The 23660-nt window shown below is 39.5% G+C and overlaps 2 protein-coding genes across 5 annotated transcripts; both read left to right on the forward strand.

The window, feature by feature from the left end:
• Positions 1-1032: 1032 nt before the first annotated feature.
• zdhhc7 (zinc finger DHHC-type palmitoyltransferase 7) lies at positions 1033-12523 on the forward strand. The gene is made up of 8 exons (XM_054607833.1): positions 1033-1149; positions 2286-2384; positions 7089-7436; positions 9208-9332; positions 9528-9624; positions 10285-10366; positions 10883-11013; positions 11299-12523. The coding sequence occupies exons 3-8, from the start codon at positions 7095-7097 to the stop codon at positions 11479-11481; spliced, it is 960 nt and encodes a 319-aa protein (XP_054463808.1). The 5' UTR covers positions 1033-1149; positions 2286-2384; positions 7089-7094; the 3' UTR covers positions 11482-12523.
• A 3072-nt stretch (positions 12524-15595) lies between these two features.
• Positions 15596-23610, forward strand: terfa (telomeric repeat binding factor a). 4 transcript variants are annotated; one of them, XM_054607797.1, is made up of 13 exons: positions 15596-15746; positions 16566-16661; positions 17262-17398; positions 17626-17712; positions 19403-19543; positions 19901-20025; positions 20351-20884; positions 21595-21717; positions 22108-22233; positions 22324-22458; positions 22664-22743; positions 22843-22889; positions 23210-23610. In XM_054607797.1, the coding sequence occupies exons 1-13, from the start codon at positions 15596-15598 to the stop codon at positions 23366-23368; spliced, it is 1941 nt and encodes a 646-aa protein (XP_054463772.1). In that variant the 3' UTR covers positions 23369-23610. The 4 variants fall into 4 exon arrangements, with proteins under 4 accessions (XP_054463772.1, XP_054463787.1, XP_054463779.1 ...); XM_054607812.1 differs by having other exon boundaries at positions 22111-22233; XM_054607804.1 differs by having other exon boundaries at positions 21598-21717.
• The last annotated feature ends 50 nt before the right edge of the window (positions 23611-23660 follow it).

A 23660-nucleotide genomic window follows, 5' to 3' on the forward strand; every position in this document is an offset into this window, starting at 1 on the left:
TCGAGGTTATTGTCACTTTAAAATGTCATGTTGGTCCTTTGAGAGAGACTGGGTTCAGATCAGACAAGCATGGGAACTGTAAAATATTCATCCATTTTTTTATACCTGCTTATCCTGGTCAAGGTTGGGGCACTGGAGCCATTCAAGAGCAGGTTGATTTGAAAAAAAAAAGTCAATGCAACGTTAGCAGTGACAGAAATGAATGTAGACATGATGAGGTTTAAACAATTCAATTTTATTTGAGAGTTTGATCATGGATGAATGAGATTCAATGGCTTATTGGAATGTTTGGGAATAAAATATACCCAGAATCATTATCTTGAAGTGATACATTTTAATTATGTCTTCAGAAATGTAAAGTAAATTCAAAAACATTGGCATGGCACCTTAATGCAATTAAAGGTGGAGTGCCTGCTTTTCTCTCTATGCATCCATGGCCAGTGTTCGGTTTTTCCATTCTGGGTTACTGTAAAAACATGGCGAACAGCACTGTGAATAGGACCTGCTCTGTATAAAGAAATAAACAGCTTTCTAAGGTAGCGGAAAAACATAAATCTTATTTTTAGGTAATTATACACTGAAGAAAACATTATTAATATTGTATTCCTTTTCTGCCAATTGATCCCCCTATGCAACACACTGTTCCTTAACATTTGTATTAATAGTAAATAAATGTCAAAGGCACACATCTTCAATTCAAGGCTATTACTAATCTCTAACATAGTTATAATAAATAATCAGATAAAAACATTTAAAAACTGCACTTTTACAAACTAAAAGTTATCTCAATCATGATAGTTATAACTTTAACCTGCAGTATTTCAATGCAGTATAGTTCACTATTAAGCAAATAGCACCCGCGAGTGGCGAACTCAGATTATCAGTTTTGTAGTTGCAACAACGTTACAATCCACGAGGTGTCGCTGTTTCACTAACAATTCCAACGCGGACATTCACGAAAGGTTCCGGAGAAACCCGAGGAGAACCCCGGAAGCTCTGTCGTCACTGGTCACTGTCAGCCCCGTTGTTAGAGCGATGTGTGACTGCTTCTGCGGGTTACGGCTGCTCTAAAACGGCGAATTTAGACCAGACCAGGCTTGAAGATGCATTAAGACGGCTTTCCCATCAAAATAAATTAGAAACATGCAGGTATGTCATTCAGCTCTCACGCGGGGAGCTCTGCTTTTTGGGGACTCGTCGCTCGCACATAAGCATGCTAGCTGTGTTAGCTTCTGTTAGCGAGCCAGATTTACCAGCCAGTGCATGGGAAGTGTCAGGCTAGCAAGCCGTGCGTGCGTGCGTGTGTGCGTGTGCGTGTGTGTGTGTGTGTGTGTGTGTGTTTCAGTCACGACCTTTACATTTACCGGTGCTGCAGAGATCTGATAAAGGGGCTGTAATGTCAGTAACACCTCTCTAACTAACATTAATCTGTGGAGGTGCTGAAGTTTGTGGTTTATCTGGTTAAATCCAATATTATCTGTCTTGATTTAAGGTTGGACAGTCTTTAAACTGATCATAGACGGTATCCACTCACACTATGAAATGGATTATGTCAATTACACCTCAGTATAGTATTATTGGTATTAGTATATGTTAGTATTGGTGTCAGTAAGTGTTGCATGTCGGTGTAATACTGTAGTTTGGTGGTTTGGACAGAGACCCCAGCTACACAGAGGTGGTGGTCAAAACACACTGGACAGGATTCATTACCACCTCAGTGGTCAGTCAACAGACAGAAAAAAATATTAATTGCAGTGTCACCACATTGCTTTGAATAGCCATCATGATGGGTGTGTTTCCTGGGAGTAAAAAAGGGAACACTTGCAAAATCCTGAACACCACACAGACTCATTCAGTTTGGGAGGAAGCAAGCGTTGTACAAACTGTGGCACTGTGTGGTAATGTTATACAACAGCCCAGCTCCCCTTCATCTAATTTTCTTTGTTTTGTTTTTGGTGAAATTTTTATTCAACTGTATGGTCATGATGGAGGCTGTAGATTGCGGCACTGAGGAACTGTATAGCATTTTAGTGAGGGGTGTTCTAATGTTTGGTTTACACTTCATATAAATACAGTTTCAACAAAATCGAAACATTATGACCTTTTATTTTTAGTAGACTCCATTAGGGTTTAGCTCGGTGTATAATGGGCAAATTTCAAATTGCAAATTTCCCCGCTGCGGGACTAATAAAGGATTATCTTATCTTATCTTATGAACTAATGATTTGGCGGAGGAGTGTTTGTTAATACGTTTTGAATCTAAGATGTTTTTGTGTCCTTTTCAGGTGTCGGACTCCATGCCAGCCCACATATGTACTTCATCCTGAATGCTGGTCCAGGAGGTACACACCGCAGCATGTTATTGTGAGGAGAGAACATATTAGGTAGGTTGCCCCACAGTTTTTTCCTCAATGTTCTTGTCTTTTATTACACAGAGAAGGTCGGTAACAAGGGCCAACAGAGAAAAGCGTCTCTCCTCATGTCTTCTGTTTATCTGTTATCCAAATGCTGGAAAAGTGGCATTCCTCATTTTGGCTTTCACTTGTGAAAAGTGGGAAGGAACTGAGTTGTAGACTATGACCTATCTGTCTATAAAAGAGAGTATTTGCTTGATAAGTCATCAGCAACCTGACTGAATGCTTTGTCATTTCTTCTGTGTGTATTTTTTTTGGATGAACACAAACCCTAAACTCTGAATGCTAATGGCTTTATGTAAAATGAATGATATGAATTTAAGTCTTAAGCTTCTGTCATTCAAAGACAGTTTGGATGACCTGGAATAGCTTGAACGTGGTCGTAGCTCTTTAGGAATAACTGTAAATAAAATAGTTATATTATGACAAATGCTTTACTTTAGTTGTGCGACAAATAGTGTATTGAGTTTTCATCTGGACCATGTGGTACTTGATACAACATAGAAATAACAGGTCTTATATTGGTTGTATTAGATTATAGTTCTTGTGATTTTATTCAGTTGTGTCAACATTCTCACCGTTAGGTGGTTTTATTTTTAGTCATCTCTGTTTTCGGTAGCATTGACATCAGGTTGGCCCTTAAGCTGTTAATGCAATTTGGAAATGCGACAGTGGAACATAAACTCACTTAGCAAATCGAAACCCATTTCTTTCTGGGATATTTTTGGCTATTGTTTCATCAAATTTTCTTTGACAGTCCACGCCAGCCCTTGCTATGACTTAGTGTCGATGCCTCTGCAACAGAGTGATCCTGCAAAGTGATCTGAGCAGGAGGACACAGAGGTTACTGTTGGTTGTGTATGTCCGAGACAAGAGCGATGAGCAGAGGTGGAGAGACGTTGACCAGTGGCTCTCTTCTTGTGCCCTCTGACTGGGAAGGGCAGACAGCTCGACAACCAGCTGGGGTGCTTTTTAGGACCTCCCTTTTATTGACCACAAAAAAAAAATCAATACGCCTTAAACTAGCCAAGAGCGTTTTCTGCCTTCTTAGGGAGGATGCTAGCATTTTTTTTCACTACAGAAAAACAACATGCACACTGGTGTTGATGCATTGTAAACAACACAGTTTATAATACTTTTGTAGTTAATCTTGACAGAGACACCCTTTGGCAGGTACTTAGAAATCTACAAATAGCATTGCTGAACAGTCATTTTCTTTTTTTTTTTCATTTTCTTATCATTGACACTGTGGCAGCAGTTTATTTTGTTCATTCTGTGGTTGACAGTCGGCTTACTTGCTGACAATCAGCATGAGTCTTTCCTGCTCATGTCATACAAACCTGCTGCTATTATTTATTAGACGCTTTACACAAATAATGTTTGTTTCATAACAGAGCATAAAATCATAGCAGAAAACCTTTGAAAAAAAAAAGCATTGAAACACTTAGTGTTAAAATGTTTTTGGGTTATTATGATGTGGCTGATATTTAGTCCGGTGCCATTAAATGTATTATTTTCATTCTTTCAAGAGGGCTGTGATTAACGGCCTGTGCACACTCACAGAGGTGTTTTCACTTACTCTGACTAATAGACCTCTAGTCAGGTGGAGGTTGGATGGAGCAATGTTTTTGATTTAAGTGATGGCACCACACTCTACTAATAAGAATGGTAACAATGTAAGTTGCCTCATCATAACGGGTGATATACATGTGGGTGTACTGAGTGCATGGGCAGAAGTCAGACCACAGACTATTCTCTCACAGTTTTAAAAACTGTGCAGATGTTTCAGTTGTATTTCAAAAAAATGTCTTTATCTGGAACACACAGGAAAATGCACGTTTCCTGTCTGCAGCTTTACATTCAACTGTCTAATGAAGCAAAAGAAAATGCAACATTTTTTTCAAAAGGTTCATTGTTTTTTTTAAAGAAAACATTTCACTTTTTTCAAGTGGTGGCTCTGTCATGTTTGAATTAAAAATACTTGAATGAATGTCAGTGGGTCTGTTTTCGTACAATTGAACTATGTGCCATTGGTACAGGGTCTTTCTTACACTCAGGTCAGGTTAACCCATCCATAACCCCTAGAAATGTGTTAAGCATAAAAGTGAAAGACCTGTATTGTATATTATTGCACAAAGACAAATGTACATGGTCCAGATGCAGAAGTAAAGTTACGGTACATTATTAGACCTGCAGCTTTGTTTTGTGTTTTGTGTTAACCGTTAGAAAGTGTCTGTCTCCACTTCGTTAAAATTCTCCATTAGAAATGTGTGTTTCTGTGTCAAATAGATTTGAATTAAAAGACGCATAGGGTTTGTGTAGCATACAGATAGAGAACTTCCATTGTTGTGTCTCCAGCGGCGTCAAGTCTTTAACCAATCCAATTTAAGATTTAAGATTACAAGCTTAACCAGCCTCTTACAACTTGCCTGTCGTAGTGCATGTCATTTTCATTGCCAATAGCCAATTATACTTTCTCTCAATAACCTTGTGGCCTGAACTGGACACCTAGTTGGACCTCTGTTTTTCTGTCTGTCAGGAAGACATTTCTGTGGGTGTGGGGTCACAGCTCTGCAGACCGAGCACATCTCATCTCCGTTGGCATTTCCATTTTACAAGCAATTTAGATGACACCCACTGACATGGAAAGTATTTGGATGCAAGCAGGAACAAACAGCAGGGTGGTGCTTGGAAGGCCGCCTTAGCTCTGCACCACCTATCTCGCTGGAAATGTCTCATTTGATTAAAATGCGTTGCAAAAGGAAGCAGTCATTAACTTCAAAGAATTACATCAGAGTCCAGCAAAACAATGCATCAACGAATGCAATAAGCGCCTCTAACTAAAAACTTTCTATCTGTAAATTCTCTGGCTAAATATCAGACAGTTAGGCAATGTTCTTTAAACGCTGTCGCTGACATTCAGGATTGGAGAGGCTGTACATGTGTGGTTGGTTGTCAAAGACAGTGTTGTGACAGCACAACATGTGTGCATAGCAAGCTTCTAATGCCTTTCCTGTATTAGACAACGACAGACTTCAAAGTGAGAAAGATATATCACGGCTATGTCAATACAGTCTATTTATATTTTATTATTTCATATTATACAGTTAAATATACACTCTTATCTACTACATTGGTATCAGTAGCCACCAGAATTTCATTGTCCATTTCACTTATGTAGTATGCTCTGCAATACTTTGAGCAGAGACAGATACATGTTTGACCTCTGGCTAATCAAACATTACATTTCAATGTTAGTTTTCTTTGTACACCCGAAAAATCTAATCACAGATAAGTATGTTAATTATGTTTTGTAATATCTTGTTTAATTGGGTTGAATTGTCTCAGTGAGTCACAATGAAATCTGCCAGCAGGAGGTACTGCGTCTAGAGATTATTATTAGCCTGTATTCCTCACATGTTCCTCAGCTGCAGGATCAGTTACCTAAAGGGATCAGGTCAGCCATTGATTAATTTTACAGCTGCGGACATAGTATCACGGGTGGGTCATGGACCTTCTCTTATGACTTCCACAATATAGGAAGAAAAACTCCAATGACTCAGATCTGTTGTGATAACAGCTGCATGGCTCAAAGGGCACTGAGCTTGAAGATTGAGTTCAAGGTTGACTCACCCATGCGCATGTATTTACTTTGCCCCGCTTGTGGTAAGGTTTAAGGATAGTAAGCAAGATGTCTGTACAGCTCCTGACCAAAAAAAGACATTCAGGGTTCAGATATGATGTTTTCTGGTTATTTTGGTGACCTTGTGACCTTCTCTCTTGTGCTAATAACCCCAGGACAAAATATCCCCAAAGTTTAACCTTTGGTTTTCTCTGAAAGGGCTCCCAAGGCTGTAAACTGCCAATTTGACTTGTCTATTTCATGAATGACTGTTAAATGTTTCATGATTTAGTATGCGCTTTGTACTGTATAGAGCAAGGGTTCTCAAACATGCTGGGGCCAGTGATGCCTTACCTTTCAGGGGTTAAAACCAACCTAAATATTTCAGACCTGTTTCCTAGTGACAGAAACACATCTAAATTTGAATCATGTTGGTACCACCTATACACTTTTAAACAGAGCATCATTTTATTCAAACTGAATTTGCACTCAACATGACAGCATTTATACTTTTTTATTGATCTTAAAAGCTTTCAGAAAATTAAAAGTAGCAAAACTGGGGATGTCCTAATAAATCCAGATGTTTAATGCTGACTTCCAGTAAGTTCTTCAAATTAAAAATAATGAACTTATTGCTGTGTGTCACAATCATATCAGAGTTTCTATTGGCCAAAAGCTAATCTGGGTGGGAGTAATGGACACAATAATGCTGCAAATGATCCCCATCTGTACGAGTGTCCATCTTTGTATCCTTGGTTTTCCTACCACATCTCTGATGCGAATCTTCTCTTTCTCAGTCTCTCTCCCTTTATATAAGTCACTCTCAATTCCCCTCTCTTTGCAGCTATGTTCCAAACATTTTAGCTCTCTATAGAATGCTACTTCTCATTTGTGTATTTTACCCAACATGCATTACAACAGTATTTGTGTATTTATGAAATGATTACTATAAAATACTGTATATGTCTTGTCCTTTTTTATTTTTTTTTTATCATGAAAGGACCGAGACAGTAGCCCTTTAATCTTGCTTCAAATATTTCCTCTAAACCTAGGGCAGGATGCAGTCTTCAAACCACCGACTGCGAGATATGGAGCAGCACCACCCGCTGCTGTCGGCAGGTTCAGATGTTGAGACGGGAAGCCTGGCAACCGGAGTGATGGTTGGTCCCCACACTGGCCACACAGGGGGGAACCGCACCATGTGGTTCATTCAGGACAGCTGTGGGATGGTGTGTGCAGGCATAACCTGGTTCCTGGTGCTGTACGCTGAATTCGTGGTGAACTTTGTCATGCTGCTGCCGAGCAAGAACTTCTGGTACTCGCTGCTGAACGGGGCCACCTTCAACTCCCTGGCTGTACTCGCATTGGCCTCACATATGCGCACCATGCTGACTGACCCGGTAAGGCTGTTAAGGAAAGTAAGAGTGGGTAAGGTTGAGGATGCAGATGGAGGAAAGGAGGGAGGGTAAGAGGAGGAAAGCAGAGTTTGAAAGTGCAGTAAAGGAAGAGAAAGCATAGTCAGTGAGTAAGACAAAGCTTGTGTGTCTACAAAACAAACGCCACACTACAACTGGAAAGGTGAACTTAGTAGAGTACACATCTCCGCCACTGCTCTGTTGTGTGGTTAAATGAATACAACCAGTGCTGTAAAGGTTGGTCAATAAGACTTGATTCAAACTCAACATCAAGGGGCGATGTAACGTTTTACAAGCAATGGGCTCAAAGTTGTCATATTGAATATTTCATCCAGTCTTGCCAAACCACAAAGTAAAATTTACCAAGCCACCTCCCTGCTTAGATGTGGTTGAGTCTGGGCGAGGTACAGCAGTGTGTGCACCGGTAGTTCTGAAAGCTGTTAGCGGTTAGCCTAACACATCTTTAAAAACAACTAAAAGTGCCACAGAGCAGCGGCCAACAGGTGCTAAGCTCCTCAAAAAGAATACTCAATAAATGCTGTACTAATGGTTAGAGCAAAATGAATCATCTTAGTTAAATACAAATGTATTTGATTTAGTGCTGGGAATCTGGGTAGTTTTGGTCAGGAGGAGTAATACTGCAGTCATTTCCTTGACAGTGGTTGTAGTCACTCACTGATGTATTATGGGAAGCTCAGCTGTGGGGCAGAGTGTGAGGAACAAAGTCAAGACCTTAGTGTTTGCATTTCACACATCTGAACAACTGTGAATGCTTTTGGAGTTTCTGTTTAGGGGTCTGTGCTTTTTTTTTTGTTGAACAATTCAAGTAGTAAAAAAGATACTTTTTCTGCTCAAGTTCAGTTGAATTATTTCCATTTACAGCCACTTTTTAATTGTATGTATTATATGAAGCATTTTGATATTTTCAAGCAATAATTTCCTACCGCAGTGTGTTATAGCACAGACAAAAGAAGCAAGTATCATTGCCTGAGGAAGATCTTACAGATCAAAACATTGCCTTGAAAAGAGAAAAAGAGAAAGAGACTATTTATTTGAAGCCTAACAGTGTGCAGACATCCTTTGTGCCCTACAGTTAAGTACTTTTTTTTTTTCTTGCACCAGAGCATCTTTTCCTGTATGTGCACACACTTGTTCTCTCTTCTACACTCAGACGTAAGTGCCAGAGGGATTATTCTGCACTCTGTTATTGATACTTTGTGACTATTTGTGAATTCAGCCAATTCATGCTTCAGGGGGCTGCAGGTAAAATACTGTTGTGCTGCAGCTGCAATGTTGACTCTTGTTTACTCAGAGAAACTAAATGTGTGATGGCAGCTCCACTGGTGCTTTCTAGCCCAACAGCCCAGCCTTAACAATTGCTCAATTCTAAAGCCCAAAATAGTACACAGAAGGTTGTGCATCAGTGTGTAAAACTCTAAAGGTCTTAAGTTTGTTGTGCATTTCCCTTTACGGTTCACTCAGGTAATGGCTATATTGTAGGCTCCCAGACATAACCCATTACTTTAAATCTCATCTTAATTAACTCCAAAAGACGAGTAATAATTGGGGAGTTGTGCACAGGTGGTCTGTGTTTTATGCCCTTTTCACCATCCTAGAAACGATTACACGATTGGGGAAATTTCTGCAAACACAAAGACACACTGCTTGCCTTCTCTGAGCCATAATTGCATATTGCATTTATTCAGATATTTGTAACTGACATCATTTATCTTTGTCTGTCTTCCCCCCTCCTTAGGGTGCGGTTCCTAAGGGTAACGCAACCAAAGAGTACATGGAGAGCTTACAGCTGAAGCCTGGTGAGGTCATCTACAAGTGCCCAAAGTGCTGCAGCATCAAGCCTGAGAGGGCACACCACTGCAGGTCAGTCTAATTGTTGTGGCCAATTTAACTCCAAATTAAATCGTGACATGCTCCTTTAACCCGCCTTGAAGCATCCAGATTGTGCTTTTGAAAACCACTATATGTGCACATTTTGTGTAAACAGCAGCAGTAGAATTGATGACATTAACAGAGTCAGTGAGTCGTGCATCAACCTCTTCTCTTTCCTGCCTGCAGTATTTGTAAAAGATGTATCCGGAAGATGGATCACCACTGTCCCTGGGTCAATAACTGCGTGGGAGAAAAGAATCAGAGATTCTTTGTACTTTTCACTGTAAGTATACCGAAGTACTCATTACTCTGAATTACTTAATGTTCATTATATTAAATGTTTATAAAACCAGTACACATTCGTCTGGACTCCACACTTTTCTTTTTTTTAAATCAACAGGTCTTTTTATCAGACTAGAGGGGAAATCCCCACACCTTGTTGGAAATTGTATTTGTTGATGAAATGACGAGCTGTGGTTTTCTGTTGTGCACTAAATCACAGGGATTTAGTGCACAACAGGCATACATGAAATGTACACTTGTTGCCATTTATGAGTTGCTCAACATCATCAGCACTGATATATTGCTGACTGGAATGTTTTTGAGGACAGAAACAGAAAGCTGTGATATATGGCTGAGCAGTGCAAGGACACATGTGGGATGAAATGTTTAGTGTATGCTCCTTACAGATGGCCATAGATAGAGAGGTTGGCAGTAAAAAAAACAAAAACTAGAGCAACAAAGAACCATGCATTGTTTTATTTAACTGCAGATCAGAAGATTTTAGAGTTTTACTACAATGTGAAATATACTAGCCTACTTTAACACAGTGTCTGCAATCCAACCTTGTGGGATAAGAGTGGATTTATAGCGTCTCTTTTTTGCCTTCTCTCTGTCATCTTTTCTCATTTACTCTCTCCTCACCCCTTTCCTTTTTCTGCAGATGTACATAGCTTTGATTTCTGCCCATGCCCTGGGCCTCAGTGGTATGCACTTCTTCACCTGTATTAAAGTCCAGTGGAACGGTAAGGCCGCTCTGTTTTGCAGAGTCAACTATGACATGTGTTTGAGTCAAAAAGACAGATAATGTCAGAGAGATGAGTCAGAAATATGGCTATTTATACAATAGATTGAAACTGCTTAGAGAGATGAAATGAGACAGACATAGCAGAGTGGAAAAGGGAAAGAGATTGTTATCGTGTTAGAGAGAACAGCTGCTCTTCACTGCACGAGTCAGTGGAGTTGTGCAGCAAAATCATCACAGAGCTGCCATTGATATCTCCCTGCTCCCTTGTGGGTCTCTGTAGGAATGAAGCAGAAAATGAAGATATTATTTCATTCTTTGTACACCAGCTTCTACTGCCCACTACAAGACAATATGTTTAGGGGTTTTGGGAGGATACATTAGACTTCTTGTGCACACATCCAGTCAGATATTCATAAATGCGTTGGTAATTTAGTCTGTTTCATTTGACATTTCAGTTGATCGATGCAAAATAAAAATAAAAACTTCACCTTTCTTCCTCTCCATCTGTGACTAGAGTGCAGTGACTTCTCTCCAGGGGTGTCTGTGCTGCTGCTGATCTTCCTCTGTCTCGAAGCCATCCTCTTCCTCACTTTCACAGCTGTAATGTTTGGTACTCAGCTCCACTCCATCTGCAATGACGAGACGGTCAGTATCCACTTCACCCCACAAGCTTTTTTCCTCTTAACAAGTTGTGTGTGGCAGCACATCTAGGAAGAGGATGACAAGGAAACCTTAGTCTTGATAAATGTGTTTGGCTCTTCAAGTATATAAAATATGTTCATAGTTTAATTGAATGCCTTGTTTCCCAGGTGAGGAAACCAAGTAGTAAAATGATACCCTAAGGTTTGTCCCAATGCTAATGTAATTGTGTATCAAACAGGAACTTAATGAGGAATCTTTTATTTACAGAGGCGTTTGAATGTCTTGCAGGAGATTGAACGTCTTAAAAATGAGAAGCCGACATGGGAGCGCCGCATGAGATGGGATGGAATGAGAGCTGTATTTGGGGGTTCGCCCTCGCTGCTGTGGTGCAATCCATTCACAGGCCTGCGTCTGCGGCGCCTGTTGCTGTTGACCCAAGGTCGCCGCGGCGGGTCTGAGTTCTCAGTCTGAGAGCAGGGTGGAGTGATGCAGCTCACCAACACTTGACCGTCTCCAAAAGCAAGATCTCTTGTATATCCTCCTCGGATGGGGCAAGGACGGACCTCTGCTCCCTGAGGCCGTGCTTCAAGTGTGGGTGACGGGGAGTTGGGCTGCTCCAGTGGGACCCCAGTCAACCACCACTGAAAGTTTGTATTCTCACAAGCTGATGTAGACCCAAGTCCTTTGGTCTGCACAAGTATTCTGACCAACTGGATTATTGTTTCTAACAAGAGCAGATGTTTTGGTTTGTTTGTGTGTTTTTAGGTAAAGCATGCAGTTCTCTAACTCAAGTGAGTCTTTTATTCCTTGGGAGACGTCCAAGGTGCTGTTTGAACTCAACTCATGCACCCTAAGTACACAGCTCCAGCAGTTTGTTTTCCTTTGCTGCGCACATAAGATTCGAGACTACTGTTTGAATCAGCAACATATCTTTCATCTTCACTGGACCCAGACAAGTGGATATAAATGTGGGGAAATGCTTGAATCGCGTTGCGTTGGACCCAGACAAAGGAATAACAGTCAAGGACATACACTACTTACATAGCACTTGAGAGAGCGTCTGGATATGGAGCACAGTGCTGCCTTGATTTGCATGTGTAACAGCTCAATCAGTCAGCAACTCAGCCAGGAAATGAGGCTTTCATTATCTTCAAATGAATGAACAGGCTACTGTGAACACAAGCCTCATTCTTATTCAAGAGGACAGAGTGGTGTTTCTTGTCTGTTCATCTTCTTTGTCGTGATTTCCTTCTTTAGGTTGGAATTGTTGATTCTTTAGCTTACTCAGGCCAGTAGAAATGGATTGTCCTTTTTTTAAAATAACTGCTGAAGCTTCTATACCTTTCGTCGCAGAGATGACAACTGTTGTACCGAAACTTCATTTAGATTTAAAAAAAAACTGCCCAAAAAAAACAGTTTTGTATTAGTTGTACGTATGTGTCCATAAATTCGCCATCCCACCACTCCTACATGCTGCTCCACGTCTCGTTCTCTACAAATGATCAGTGACCCCCCCCCCCCCCCCCCCCCCCCCCAGACCACTGATATGCCTCCCTGTGAGTTTCATGTAGAAGGGATTCAGGTTGCTCAAAAGACCGAATGTTATTTAGTTTGAATAGGTTTACTCCTGCACAGTTTTTCTCTTTATGGAAAACTGAAGGCTACTTCTGTGTATGGTAGGAAACCATATGCAAGAACTCTTGGAAAACACTTCATAGCATTTAAACTAAACAAGAGCCAAGTTTCGGGACATGGTGGCTTTGCATGCACAAGCTCCTTTTGGCTCTTTGGGAGCTCACTCTGATCAACAGAGCCTAACTCCATTGTGCAGTCAGCCTTTAGAATTAAAAAGAGGCCGAGGTGCCAGCAAGCGTTAATACAAAGTCTAGGGGAGCTCAGCAGATGCTTGCGAGGCCTTTCCTACTTTACTGCAGAAACGTCAAAAAACGGCAGGACATAATCAGATACTTTCCCAGTGTTATTGGACATTTATCCATGCCTATAAAACGGTTCATCCAGCTTGAAATATTTTGTCATTATTGCCATATTTATGTTTCCATTCTGTGACAACTTGTCGCCTGTCTTTACTCTGCAAAATTAATGGGCCTGTTTGCACTGGATGAATGCGACTTCAGGAATCATAGTCAATTTCTGGCTGATTGGCTGGTATTTTCAAAAGTATTGTCAAATCTAGATTGTCAAAGTCTCATCTTTATTGCGCGTTGGACGATATACTGCTATTTGTTCTCATCTGTGGTTGCCAGGAGAAGATACTCCACTGTTTACACTAAATTATGATATCTGATGCTCTATGGCTTTAATGTTTTAAGGAAACATGCTGCCTTTAGAATGTAAAACATATATATTTTGGGACTAAGGTACACAGCAATGAAAGCTAACATATATCAGGGGATTATATTAATGCTGGCCTTTCATTTCTCATTTTATTCTGCAGGACTGCATCACCTCAGCAACAGTTTTCAGATGTGGGGAGAATATCACTTTCTTATTCATGTCATGCTTTCTCTATATTCAGCATGGTTCATTCAAGTCCTGTATCCTAACATGCTCAATGCACTGTTGTTTAATTAATGAGGTGCAAAATGAAAGGAATAAAAGTTCAACCAAACAAATAGCATATCCATAAAAATCACATGCAATCATATGTATAAATGGAAGACAGATTGAGCAAGACTTATCAGAAAGCATTAGAAAAAGATGTGCTTTTTAGTCTTGCAGATGATAAAATATGTTGCTAATCAGAAATAGCTATTATTATATATAGTTGCAGGTATTGGTGGCAAAATGACATCCCGAGCCAATGAAAGGACTAGTCTAATACACAAAAAAATTGACTTGAGAGAATGTCTGAAGTGGGAAATGAAGTAACAGTGGCAAGATTAAGACACTGTTAAACTTTAAGTGGTATTTCTGGGACGTAGCAGAACGCCAGCACTTATTGTGGATTTACAAATATTTCTGTGGTGACTGCGTATGAATTTTGGATGTTGATTTTTTTCATTTGGGTAAGCTAGTATTTCACAATAGGATGGTCCTGTTTCACGACCTAACTCCGATGCTGTAATCATAATGTCTTAAATTGGATTATTTTACAGGGTATGTAGTTTTACATTCATGCTCAGCAATAGAATCAATGAATGATGATTTTTAAAGGGTTCTACCGATAATTGTATATTCTCCACCTTCGGCTGTCTGACATTTAATATACAATCAACATGGGGAGAGGATTGGTTGACAATGTGCTAAATTGTGTAAACACTATTCTGTCAAAAGTTTTACATTTTTTTGCAGTTAAAAGGGATTGGCAAAGAAAATGTGGACCATTTTGTGTTAGTATTGATTCTTAACAGGTTGGATGTTTGATCACAGAATTAACATTAATGTTGCTATGAACAATTGAGAGAGCTTTTGTTTCCTACTCTCCTGGGAGAATTTTTCCTCAAGAACAAAAGTATTTCAGCTTTATAAACAAAGTATAAAGGTTACAATTAACAATATATAAATGGAATGTTTTGTTCTAGTTTTTTTTATTAATGTCTCATAATATGTCTTATATCTTTAATGTCATTCTTTTGCATAATAAACTTGATTAAATTAAAGCTATGAAAGGTGATTGACTGTCCATCACACATAATTACTTTTCTCTACTCCTGAGTTTTGCTTCTAGATAACCGACATACCATGTTGGAGATCTGACAGAAGTTTTAAAAGAACAGTCAGGATAGGTGACAGTTTGGTGAGTTCGTCAGTTAGGTTGGCTTGGGTTAATCGTCATGATTATATTAGTTTTACTTTACTTGAAATTGATATTCAAGTTGTAGTAGAGCTAAACTGAAATAGGCGAACTGGGGAAAGGTGTTGCTGCAGAATCAACTAAAAGAAGAACCACTATAAAATAAAATAAAAATAAAATATTTTGTGACCACATTGTGATGCAGGTCCCATTCTAAGCAAATCAGTAACCACATACATCATTATTTCAATTGCACGGTTATGGCCATTGGTATATATATATATATATATAGATAGATAGATAGATGTTTTTTTTATTTTCGTGTCATGCACAAAAACGTGCCCAACCCTCATGGGTTTACAAGACACCAACAGTACAGCTATATATATATGCCATATGTTAAGTTCTAGAAAATGCTTTTAATGTCAATGTAAGTAGAAAATGCATTGCCAAAACCCCTGATGATTGTCCCCTCTGTCCTGTGGGTGGCAGTATAATGTTTCAGAAAAGAAATAGGTACGTAAATGTATTTGTATTCCCTGCACACGAACTTTCAGGACGTAGTCTTTTCCAAAGCCTTAGTCAGGTCCTATGGTCAGCTTCTCGTCTGATTCAGTTGGATTGTGAGAGCTGTGATTTTAGGTTTGACGCTAACTATAACGTCAACGCATTTGAACCATTACGCTTGTTGTGGCTCCGCACCACTCGGACGAGGAGCTGCCTGTAAAAACACACCCAGGGCATACATCGCCCTCCTACCCTCCTGAGCCCCGCCCTTCGCTGAGGAATGGTTAAGCGTCGCTCCCTCCGGCTTCCGTAGATGCTGTAAATATGGCGGCAAGGGAAGCTGTTGTCAGCTACAAAGCTGAAGTGGAAGCGACTGTCACCCGCTGGATGGTGGACTATTATTCATTTATAGCGCTAGAATTTTTTAAAAACCAGAACTACGCTGAATTCTGCGTTGTTAGAGATTTACTTAACAGTAAGTAGCTGACTGCCTCCACCGTGTACTGGCTCATTTTGCTCCGCTAGCTTTACGTGTTGTTACCGGGACCGTCTTCATTCACTGCGTACCGACCGTATTCTCTACTGCAGTACGAACATCACGTGTTGGTCTGCCTCGTCCACTGCCTGAGAGACACAGAACAATAACAGTTTGAAAACACTTCCGGCAAAGCAGAAAGTTTGTTTTGGTGTCTGTAATGTGCTCAGTACAGTCACAAAACTTAAATAATGGGGTTTTGAAAGAGAAATAACTTGTAATAACTAAATGTAAACTTGTTGATCTTTGCAAAACGCCCCAACTTCATGTAGCACAAATTATACTAATTAGTCTTTATACTTTTTATTTATTTTTGTTTAAAGAAAGGTCACACTACACCCTCCATCGTCTGTGATGGTTGCTCCCTTACCTCCATACACAAGTACAACTATGGCAATGACGAGCTCATTGTAGAGTAGAGGGAACTAAAGCCTCCTGTGTGTGGATGTGTGTTTTGGGGGAATTCAAGCCTCCTATGTGTGGATGTGTTTAGGGGGAATTCAAGCCTCCTATGTGTGGATGTGTTTAGGGGGAATTCAAGCCTCCTATGTGTGGATGTGTTTTGGGGGAACTAAAGCCTCCTGTGAGTGTGGATGTGTGTTTTGGGGGAACTAAAGCCTCCTGTGAGTGTGGATGTGTGTTTTGGGGGAACTAAAGCCTCCTGTGAGTGTGGATGTGTGTTTTGGGGGAACTAAAGCCTCCTGTGAGTGTGGCTGTGTGTTTTGGGGAATGTCAAGCTTATTCCTTGTCTCGCTCTAGGTGTCTTGGTCCGTCCTCTGGAGTCCTCTGATGTCACGCACACAAAGATTCGAGTAATGCAGTTTCTCTCCCGGATATATGACGGGGAACATCTTGGTGAGATCAACAGTAATGCATTCATCATATCACTAATTTTGTCTTTTTTTTCCTTTAGTAGCATCTCATCTGTGTTTTCTATCGGTACATATTACAAAACATTAAGATACGCTGCTTACTAAAATGTACTACCTACCAGTAAATAAGACATCCTGTTTAAAAATGGGTGTAATTTGAAGAATGTATTACAGAAATCTCATATATATATATATATATATATATATATATAAGCTTGCTGCCTGATACTTTTTGACGGGTAAAAATATAGCAGTAGATATATTTCTTTACCCATTTGGATTTCTTTCACACAAAGTACAATACAAATAATACCACATGTCGTCACAAATAGGAGACATCAGTTTAGCACAACCACAACACCACTGCATAGATTTCAAACTAAATGTTTGGCCACTTGATTAACCACCTGTATTGAATCAATTCATATTGAAAGATGTGAAATGATTAAATGTATCCTTACACCGTAACTGTAAAACGGAAATCAATGCTTTTCCCTAATTCAGTTGTTAGGTATGCATCCAAACTTACTAGCATATTGTGACCCAAACACCACAGTGAATATTGCTTTGTCTTTGCCTACAGACCTAACATTTGAGTCTGATGAGTCACTTACTCCTCTGGAATCAGCCTTAATGGTCCTGGAAAATATGCACCAGGAATGCAGTTTGTCAATGTCACAGCAGGATTTTGAGAAAGTATGCACTTCAATAAAAGAGATGGTAAGTGGATTTTTAAAATTATTTTTGACAAAGATATACAAACGCTTTATTTAACCAAAATTCCATTATGATGTTTATCCTGCATTCACTGTGTTTGGTGTGTGTGACATGCCTCGTGACTGCCGTAAAGGAATAAGCTTGACTTGTTAAAAGAAACCTGCTTTCACAAAGTTTCATCATATTTGGCTGAACAAATTTTCTGATTCTGTTATTTTTTCTGTCCATAGATGGTTGGGATGTTCATTAAGCACAATCAGTTTGACAAAGCAAAAGAGGTGCTGATAAAACACTTTCCCAAATCCATGGTTGGCAAGGTGAGTTAATCAACATAAACGGCATGTTCACTCAATAACTACATAATTACTTTGAGTTAAATCAGCATTTAACTTCCTCTTGTTTGGTAACTGCATTCATATGGTCATCAGTCGCACTATGAGTGCATTGTTATTGTAAATTTGCAGTGCCCATTGTCAACAAAAATGTTGTGTATTGAATCATGAACATCCATGTGACAATATTACAAGTATTGAAATACAATGAATAATAATTAATACATAAGTTAAACAGATAACTTTGTAATGAAAATAAATATTTATTCTGTTTACCTGGTGATCATCAGTATTTATTCCAGCATATTTGCACTCTCAACCATTGCACTGCATTTTTGTTTACAATTGACAGAAACAGTCTAAACTTATACACATGGTATGTTGTACCTTGTATATACATTTCTAAACTGGATTCATCATCTTTCACCTACTGGTACTATGTACATAATATCTACATTCTCACATTTACTATTGTTCAGCTTATTTATCCTTGTTTTTAGCTGTATATCTGTAAGTATAATACTGATAAGTGAAACGGATGACTTTGTAATCAAAACGCATATTTATTTGATTAATCTTGTGAATGCTCACAACTACACTTTCTGGAGAGGTTGGTTTATTTTTGGTTAACGGCATGCTGAACACTAAACTCATCTGACAAGTGAATCTCTTGAGAACCCAGATATGCTGGCCTGCCTGTGTGTAGTTTGCTTTCTTTCTTTCCACACCTCATTAACCGTGATCGTTGGTGTGTAACACACTGACCATATGAGAGGGGAGTTAAAGAGGGCAGACATCAGCACAGCTAGAGGATGGGTGTGCAGCAGCCTCCTTGTCAAACCTCTTGAAGAACCATTTTTGCTCAATGACTCCATTCAAGTCCCCTTCAATCACCTGATTGTGGTTGATGGATCCTAGAGCCTCCACATCCTCCTTGTTTATGATCTTTTTTTTTTTCACTAAATCTCCCATCTGTAGTCATCAGTTGTATCTTGCAAAGTAAATTGACGTTTCGTATGAAGAAATATAGCTGCTGGGTCAGCCTAATCAATATCACTAAAGGCTTCAAAGGATACCCAGGTTGTTAGATTTAGGTACATTTTCCAGTCAAATAACTGTGCACTTGATGAGTTATTGTTCCAAATTTCCAAAGAAAATTATACTTGGTATATATTTATTCTGTTTAATCTTAAGCAGCCTGTAAAAACAACTACCTACTCTTCCCTTGGATACTGTTTGTGCACTCAAGTGTGGAGACTTGCACGTGTGTTAATATAATGTCCTGAAGCGGAAAAAACAACATCTGTTCTCTTCAAGGGCATCCTCATTCTACATACAACACTTGACAGCTTGTTGTTGGTTGTTTGTTATTCTTTGATACTGTTTGCGATACCATCAACCAAATTGTTAAATAAAATCTGGCTATTATCATTAGGTACGCAGTATTATTACAAGTCAGGAAGCTTAACGTTTCCTGGTTTTCACTTCATCACATTTTTCGGTGTTTTATATATTGTGCAATGTTGGGCCATAATTTGCCTTATTACATTTAATTATTTTCAATTTGACATTTTAAAGAAATATTCATGCTTTTAAGGAGTTTTGACTTCTTTTTTAAGTTTAGTGGTGTGAATGCCATGTGTGTGACATTCCACAATGTCTGTGTTCTCTGTAGAAAGCTATTTTCATGGGTCTCATCAAGAAGAAGAGTAACATTCATGAAGTCATCGAGCAAATCAACTTCCAACAGTTCAAGGAGGAGATGTCGGCCTTTTGCCAGAGTCTCTTTCCGTTCAATGTTCCCTTTCTCCACAAGGTATGTCGCTATGTTTTAGGCACAAGATAAAGGCTCATTGCATTGAAACATTTATTTTTTTAGCTTTCTTTTTGTTGATGAGATATTTCTGCTGAATGGTGATTGAAAATTAAAAATGTAGGTTTGATATTTTATAGCCTTTCAAAGATGATCTGTTAAAAGCAAACTTTTTGTGATTACATTAAAATATTTTAAGAAGCGTATTCAATCGTTAACCGATCATTAGTCCTCTTAAGACTTTGAAAACATTTTCACAAGTCCAATAAGGAAGCCTTACCTGTAATGACCTCCACATTTGTTCAGCCAAATGGTAAATGTCTTTATACTAATGTGTTTTGGTTTGTGCATGTGTAACAGGCTGCAACACAGCTTCTTGATAAAAGACTTGCGGAGCGAGACGTCACTGCCGCTGGACCTGATGAGCAACACGAAGCAGGCCCCTCCTCTAGTCCAAAGATTAACACCATCCAGTGTGTACCATGGTAGGCTCTCCCTCAGTTCATTTTAAACAAGCTCATCATTACTTTTATAACACATCTCTGTTAAGTCATGCAACATAATTTAATACGCTCTACCCCTCTCGTCATTGGACTGCATAATAGCAATGGCAAAACAGACATGTTAAAGTTTAAAAATGTGACACAAAGATATCCATTGCATTCCCTGTTGCCAGATCTTGTCCCGACCACCCCTCTCTGCTGTGTGCCAGATTAATTTAACCTTTCCTATTCTGAGCTAATATGTTGTCTGGAGACCCTTCTGTTACCCCGTTCAACCTCTTTTTCTTACCTCTCTCTTATCTGCCAGTAAACATACAATAATCCAGAGGACCAGGTTGGAGCTGGCCTACAAGGCTTTGGCTCCAGATTCAGGAGAGAGAACATTTGCTCAGCTGGAGGAAGAAGTGGAGGAAGAGGAGCAGGCAAGAAAAGAAGACCTTTCACGGCGCCTCTCACCTGTTCCAAGTAGGAGCAGCATTCTGGACGCGGAGCAGGATGGGCTATTTCAGAGAGATTCAGGAAGCCCCATGGAGGCTTCCCCAGCAGACCAAACACCACAAACAGATGCTGTTCCGAAAAGGTTGGAGGCAGATTGGCTCTCAAAGACGCCCTCAGTGCTGAGCAACAGGCACCATAGCACTGTGGCACGACTGGTGGTGGAGCCGGACAGCCAGGGGAGCTCGCAGTGCACGGTAGCGTCACAGGAGCAGGAGACTGAAGTCAGAACAGAAGAGACACCACAGTCACCCAATAAGAAAGACTCACAGAGCCTGGAAGCAGATATTGAGGTTTCCACACCCGTGCGGAAGCTCCCCAGACGAGCCAACCAAGTTTGCAGCAGGTAAATATTTTCTTAAAGAAACATACTTTTGGGCTGTTTTTAGAAGTCTCTTTTTACAAGATGATCACTGAATACTACGGAGTCCAGTGATTTGGTCGGTAGTTTTTAATTTCAAACATTTTAAGAAATGGTCATTAAACAGGCAAATAAATATGGAAGATGTACGAGCTCCATCACCTTGGCCTGTTCCTGTCTGGCCTCACAATAAGTGGAGATGATGGCTTTCACTGTAGTGGTGTCTCAAGGTGGTGTCAGGCAGGCATTTGCTTTGAGCTACTTTCACCTCAGGGGTCGAGGCCTGTCTGAGCATGCGACAAGACTGAGTTTTTCAAGTGTGCAGGGTGTAACAATACACAACCACACGTTGTGATACAGAGCACTCATTCAAATAACTCTTATTTCCGAAATAAATAACTATTACAATAAAGAAATTCATAATTATTTTGTGGTAGTGAGTCCAGTTTGTTAAAAAGGATAACCAAAGTAAAAGCATTGAATTTTACAGGGAGTATTCAGAAATGTTTGAAAACAGGAATTAAGTCATCAGTATCAGGTCACTTTTGACAGTAACAACATTACATAGATTTTCTGTATTTGTCCCCAAAATAAGTTCCAAGTTCAAATGGCAAAAAAGTTTTTGTAATGTAGCTGCGTGTAGTTCTGTATTGCTCAGTGAGTGTAATGCACTAAAACTGCTTGTTTTGTCAAAGTAGAGCCTCAACTAGTTTGGCAGAGTTGGCAGCAGACAGTGAGGGGGACCAACCCGGCTCTGTGGACAACGGGGACGTTTCTGTGGGAAAACAACATAACCAGTCCACCAGTTTACTCAGCAGGTAAGTCAAAATATACAGTTTAACTTCATATAGGGCTGCTGTATGGGTTATTACTATGTTATGATCTTGAGCTATGTTAGTGAGAACACGGTGCTGTTAGGATAGCAGTGACTGTCTCATCTTTCATAACAATTTAACATAACAATCAGATCAGATCTCTAAAAATATCTTCCATATAAAATATATTTGCTGACCTACAACCTTTATGCACCTTAGTGGTGTAGTTAAGGCCCAGTGTCCACTGTGGGCTCATGTGTTACTCAAAAGTACACATTCTGCAATCATCTTCACAGTTCATGGTTCGAATTTGACAAAGACAAAAGCATGATTTTAGTCAAAACAGATCTCCTTTCCTTTTTAAATAATTGACTGAGTCTCAACTCTCATCAGCAGTAACTCCACTAAGTCAGAACAGTCTGCATCAGACAGTGAGGAAGACCCACAGGAGTCACTGGCTCCCTGCAAAACCCCAGTACGGAAACCTCGTAAACGACTGGCCAGCGATCCTCTCAGCGAGTAAGTCCAAATACAACTTTCATGTGATGTCACTGTTTGTTCATGATTCAATGACTGTCAACATTTGATAACCGTTACGTATTAATGCAGGGTTCCAGAAGCCGTCTGTATCACAGATTCCTCATTGGACAGCTCACCTGAACTGGTCCCTATTCGGCCTGTCCCTCGAACGAGCTCTACTCCTCAGAAGGACGCTCAAAACAAAGGTCCTGCCCACTCCAAATGGTTAGTAAACATCACGCCAGCCGCTCAGGCATAACATGAAACAAAGCATTTTAAACCTTCACCAAAAGATAATTCAACATTTCATTTAAGTTTGATTTTGACAACTGTAGTCAATGTCATAGTATAATGTAGCACAAAGGCAGTAATTTATCAATTAGCATCATGACAAAGGGTGCCTGAAAATAATCTCTGCTCTTGTTCACAGGAAAAAGCTGTACAATACCGCAAAGGAGAGTAAGGATACGTGGAGCGATGAAGAGTCCCTTTTCAGCTCCAAAAAGAAGAGTAATTAATATTTCTGTTATCTGCTTTTACTCAATCCTTTTTTTAAATATCTGTAAACATTTTGTTCATGTGGTAATATTTGTTTTTTTTCCCCCAAAGTACCGCACAATGAGAGTACAATTTCAAATGCAGGCCACAGGAAGAGGGTAAGCATAACAAGACTTGTTTGTAATACTCATAAGACAAAAATGTACAACAAATCTGTTGTGGTGCATGTATGTTCTGGTGGGAAATCTTGAGAATTAGCTACATTCACAACAAGACAATCATTCAGCAAATGTATATTTGTAAAAAGGATAACATGGATTTGGTTGATTTTTACATTCAAAAAGTTTGGACTGTTCCACTAGTTGATGAAAGCATCACACAAGCAGGAAAAAAAACTAGTTTGGTCAGCTGCATTATCATACAACTCAAACAAAAATAAAACAAAGCTGAGTAACCTTGTGTTCTTGTTGTGTTGCAGACGTGGAGTGAGAGCGAGACAAAGAAGTTGAAAGAAGGGGTCAAAAAATTTGGGGAGGGAAACTGGACTAAGATCAAGTCATATTACTCCTTCAATGATCGAACAAATGTCAACCTTAAGGACCGATGGAGGACAATGAAGAAGCTAAACATGATTTGAGTAATTCAGGAAAAGTTCAAGTAGCCAGATGGACCGTATTATCCAATTAACAGTTTCCACCTCCACATTAATCTCTTGGTACCTAAATGGAAATGTATTTTCAGAGGCATACTTGTTATTCCTCACTCTTTTTCTCCAAATTAATCATGTTTAAAGATTTTGTACAACTTAAGTTCATTACTAACTCATTCAATTTTCAGGGTTTCATATGTAAAATTAGTATTCTGCTTAATAAAAGAATAAATCCAATGGTGTCTAGTATGCATTTTCACTGCAGCCTTATATTAGAAGC

Source organism: Anoplopoma fimbria, chromosome 2 (assembly GCF_027596085.1).
Source record: "Anoplopoma fimbria isolate UVic2021 breed Golden Eagle Sablefish chromosome 2, Afim_UVic_2022, whole genome shotgun sequence".
NCBI lineage: Eukaryota > Metazoa > Chordata > Actinopteri > Perciformes > Anoplopomatidae > Anoplopoma > Anoplopoma fimbria.

Excerpts from the sequence above, each read along its gene's own strand:
- terfa (XM_054607797.1), top strand. The coding sequence starts at position 15,596 with ATGGCGGCAAGGGAAGCTGTTGTCAGCTACAAAGCTGAAGTGGAAGCG. Across the intron at positions 17,399-17,625 it reads GCACTTCAATAAAAGAGATG|ATGGTTGGGATGTTCATTAA; the intron begins GTAAGTGGATTT and ends TTCTGTCCATAG. Across the intron at positions 17,713-19,402 it reads CCAAATCCATGGTTGGCAAG|AAAGCTATTTTCATGGGTCT; the intron begins GTGAGTTAATCA and ends TGTTCTCTGTAG.
- zdhhc7 (XM_054607833.1), top strand. The coding sequence starts at position 7,095 with ATGCAGTCTTCAAACCACCGACTGCGAGATATGGAGCAGCACCACCCG. Across the intron at positions 9,625-10,284 it reads GATTCTTTGTACTTTTCACT|ATGTACATAGCTTTGATTTC; the intron begins GTAAGTATACCG and ends CTTTTTCTGCAG. Across the intron at positions 10,367-10,882 it reads TATTAAAGTCCAGTGGAACG|AGTGCAGTGACTTCTCTCCA; the intron begins GTAAGGCCGCTC and ends ATCTGTGACTAG.